This window comes from Benincasa hispida, chromosome 1, assembly GCF_027475165.1.
Source record: "Benincasa hispida cultivar pf3 chromosome 1, pf3_genome.v1.1, whole genome shotgun sequence".
In the NCBI taxonomy this organism is placed as follows: domain Eukaryota; kingdom Viridiplantae; phylum Streptophyta; class Magnoliopsida; order Cucurbitales; family Cucurbitaceae; genus Benincasa; species Benincasa hispida.
Window position 1 is genome coordinate 60,355,177 of NC_143478.1, and position 4,560 is coordinate 60,359,736.

Sequence of the window (4,560 nt, forward strand, 5' to 3'; positions counted from 1 at the left end):
AAATAAATAAATAAAATAGTTTTAAAAAACGTACATGAATTTTTAAAATTTGAAAACCACGATAAAACAAACTTGTAGGAAACAAACACAAATTTCAAAAACATAAAACTAAAAATAAAATCATAATCAATCAACACGTAAAGTCTCGTTTGGTATTCATTTGGTTTTTGTTATTTATTTTTAAAAATTAAGTCTATAAACATTACTCTCACCTCTAAATTTCTACCTTTGTTATCTACTTTTTACCAATGGTTTGAAAAACCAAGCCAAAATTTGAAAACTAAGAAAAATAGCTTTTAAAAACTTGTTTTTATTTTTAGAATTTGACTAAGAATTCAATCATTTTACTTAAGAAAGATGCAAATCATTGTGGAAAATGAAGAGAAAATAAGCTTGATTTTCAAAACTAAAAAACTAAAAAAAAAAATCCTGTTTTATAATTTTTTTTTTTTGTTTTGTTTTTAAAAATTAAACCTATAAATACTACTTTCATCCCTAAATTTCTTCCTTTGTTATCTACTATTTACCCATGGTCTAAAAAATGAAGTAAAAATTTGAAAACTAAAAAGAGTAACTCTTAAAAAGTTGTTTTTGTTTTTGAGCATTGACTAAGAATTCAACCATTATATTTAAGAAAAATGCAAATCATTGTAAGAAACGAGGAAAAATAGACTTAACTTTTTTTAAAAAAAACGAAATGATTACCAAAAGAGACCACAATGATTGCTAAACGTGGAATAAAAGATTATACATAAACAAAATTATGTAAAATCTTGCCCCTTTGGCCTTCTCTCTTTAAAATTTTATTATATCATATGAATCATAGAGATCAAATCGAAACCTTCAAAACTGTCCAAACAAAACATATCTTAATTTCACAAAAATAATCAATAATTGTGTCACATGAATCATAAAGACCAAACTGAAACTTTCAAATTGAGTCCAATTAAAACTTATACTAAATCTTAGTTTAATCTTTTAAAAATATATATATAATTAAACTGAAAATCAGCCTAATTCCAAAAAAAAAAAAAAAAAAAAAAGGATTGAAATTGGATAAAGTAAAATGATAAAAATTAGTGATAAAAAGAGCCGACAATTTTCACCAGCGGACATTGCTGATGTGTCTAATTTGAGTGAAGTTTCTTCTCACTTTCCACGGAAGAAAAACTTTGATTTCTAACGCTGACCCAACTCTCATTTTCCACATATTTCTCTCTCTACACACAAATACATATCTATATATATATATAGACTCGATATTAATCTGCTCAAACTCAACCACCATTCAAATTAAACGATTCATCATCTCTCAAATTTCATTCCCTTTATTATTGTTCTCTCCCACTGCCGCCAATTCCATTCCACTTCAATCTCAACAACAAAAATGGTACAAGTATCCACCAATAATGCAAACAAACTTTTGTCCAAATTAGCCAAAGGAAATGGCCATGGAGAAGACTCTCCATATTTTGATGGCTGGAAGGCTTACGATACTGATCCTTTTCATCCAATTATCAATCCTCGTGGAGTTATTCAAATGGGTTTGGCTGAAAATCAGGTATCAAAGTTGATCCGATTTCTTTGGTTTATTATATATTTGAAAATTTTCATTCAATTTCATGTTTTTGAGTATGTTTTGATTGGTGGGTTGTGTTCAAAATTGCAGCTTTCTTTTGAATTCGTGGAGAAATGGATGATTAACAATCCACAAGCTTCGATTTGTACTGTGGAAGGAGTTTATGATTTTAAAGATATAGCTATCTTCCAGGATTATCATGGATTGCCTGAGTTTAGAAACGTATGTACTATTATTGTTTTAATTAAATCTCTAATTACTCGAATTAATTATGATTAATTGGTTAATTAATTTTGAGATTTGGGGGGAAATTTTTTTTGTGACAGGCTGTGGCGAATTTCATGGGCAAAGTGAGAGGAAACCGAGTTAAATTTGATCCTGACCGAGTTGTGATGAGTGGTGGAGCAACGGGAGCTCATGAAACGGTGGCGTTTTGTTTGGCTGATCCTGGTGAAGCATTTCTGGTGCCTGTTCCTTATTATCCAGGGTATTTATTTATTTCCCTTTTTTAAAAAAGATTATTTTGTTGTCATGTTTAAGTTTTTCATTTGACCCATGATTGACCTTTCCACCCACTTTAATTAAAAGATAAGCAATGAAAGAACCAAAAAAGTGTACAAATAGGTAGAAAGTGACAGTTTTCCAACCTCACCTACAAAATATTTTCTAAATTTGCTTCTTAAATTTCAATTAAAATTCTCTAGTTACACCTAAATCAAACAAGTACAAATAATTTAACTTTTAGATTAAAAAATTTGCTTTTTCTAGTTTCCTCTCGCAATATTTAGATGACATCTAAGTATCATGTTTTAATCTTTTTTAAAGAATAAAAATTAAAAAAAAAAAAAAAAAATTGTTGGGTGCAATCTAGCTGCACCTATGTTTTTTACTTGTAAGATAGCGTTGTTGGGTAAAGTTTAATTTGATTAAATTGTTTGCAGATTTGACAGAGATTTAAGGTGGAGAACAGGAGTGGAAATAGTTCCAGTAATATGTGAAAGTTCAAACAACTTCAAACTAACAAGAGAAGCCTTAGAAACAGCATACGAGGAAGCTGAAAAATCCAACATAAAAATCAAAGGCCTACTCATAACAAATCCTTCAAATCCACTTGGCACAGTTTACGACAGACAAACACTCGAAATGGCTGTAAGGTTTATCAACGAAAAGAACATCCACTTAGTGTGCGACGAAATCTATGCTGCCACTGTCTTTGCAGAGCCTGGCTTCATTAGTATCTCCGAAGTGATTGACAACGACTTTATTGAATGCGATAGAAATCTTATCCATGTTGTTTACAGCCTCTCCAAGGACATGGGATTCCCTGGATTCCGTGTCGGCATTATCTACTCCTACAACGATGCTGTTGTCACTTGTGCTCGTAAGATGTCGAGCTTCGGCCTCGTCTCCTCACACACACAATATTTGATCGCGTCGATGTTGTCTGATGATGCGTTTGTTGATAGCTTTCTCGCTGGAAGCGTTGAAAAGCTTGCTTTACGTCATCGTAACTTTACCAAAGGACTGGCTCAGGTTAGTTATTGGGTTACAATAAATTTCTGTTTCGATTTAATTACCAACGAAAAAAAAGGAAAAAAAGCTAACTTTTTTCATATTATTCATGATGTATAGGTGGGAATTGGATATTTGAAAGGAAGTGGAGGATTATTTTTGTGGATGGATTTACGTCATCTTTTGAAAGAGAAGACATTGGAAGCAGAAATGGCATTATGGAGGGTGATTATCAATGAAGTTAAATTGAATGTGTCGCCAGGTTCTTCATTCCATTGCTCAGAGCCAGGATGGTTTAGAGTTTGCTTTGCAAACATGGATGATAATACAATGGATATTGCCATAACTAGAATTAGAAACTTTGTGCTTCAAAACAAGGAGCTAACAACTAAGGTTAAGAAACAGAAATTCTGTTGGCGTCAAAGCAGCCTCGAACTTCGATTATCGTCTCGAAGACTCGAAGACATCATGTCACCACACTCGCCATTGCCTCAATCCCCGATGCTCCGTGCAACAACTTAGACACAAGACAAACAATGTCAATCAGTGTCAGTCATATTGTGACAACCTTAATTCGATGAAAATTTCCATTACTGTCTCAAGGATTTTGACAAAGTTTTAAATTAACAAGTTTTACGTACTAATCAAAATTTAAACTCTCATTTGTGAGTTGTGGGTTTTTCAAAGTGATTCATCTCATGGGTTGTTGCTTTGACACTGTTAGGGTTTGAATAATTTTTTTCCATAAGTTTTCAACCGTAGAATATGGCCTTTTCTGATTTCCCAATAATTTGGAGAACTTGGGGGCCTATTTGTAATTGCATGTGTTGTGAGAGTTTTGTGGGTTTTGTATTTGCATGCATTTGCATTTGTTTCTTTCCCTTTTCTTTTTTCTCTCCTCTAGTTTTTCAGTCATCAAAATGGATGGGTGTGGAAAGTGAAAGAGGGTTTGTTACTACTTGTAAGAAGCATTCATACAAAAGGAATAACAAGCAAGTTTGTTTCTATTTATTCTTTTGAAAATCATATATAATTATATATATGCAATGTAATTTTGATTTCGGTTTTTTTAATACAACAATATTACACTAATTAGAGAACAAACTCTCATCCATAAGAAAGAGAGTGCATACTAAATTACTATTGTATTAAACTCACTTATTAACTTATTGTGGTTATTCTTGAAGTGCGAAATATCAAACTATTGATTTTATTAAGGTGGTATAAGTATCTTATTCAAACTTTTGGTGAATACTTGTGAGATGTGAACGAGGAGATCCGCATTTATTTTATTGGGACATGACCATGGCTACATTGCATGGACGAAGTCAACTAGTCCCATTTATATAATGGTTGTTTAGTTGGTGTATTTATAGCTAGGGCTACATCAATGAAAATGTAGACATCTCAATAAAATTATGAAAATATATCCATGAAATTATGGACAAAATGTTAGTATGGATGGATAT

General features: G+C 31.8%; 1 protein-coding gene across 1 annotated transcript; it reads left to right on the top strand.

Moving 5' to 3' along the window:
• Positions 1-1,210: 1,210 nt before the first annotated feature.
• On the top strand, positions 1,211-4,102 carry ACS6 (1-aminocyclopropane-1-carboxylic acid (acc) synthase 6). Its single transcript, XM_039028626.2, has 5 exons — positions 1,211-1,561; positions 1,670-1,801; positions 1,906-2,066; positions 2,521-3,112; positions 3,212-4,102. Exons 1-5 carry the CDS (start codon positions 1,388-1,390, stop codon positions 3,611-3,613), a joined length of 1,461 nt encoding a protein of 486 aa, XP_038884554.1. The 5' UTR covers positions 1,211-1,387; the 3' UTR covers positions 3,614-4,102.
• Positions 4,103-4,560: the final 458 nt, after the last annotated feature.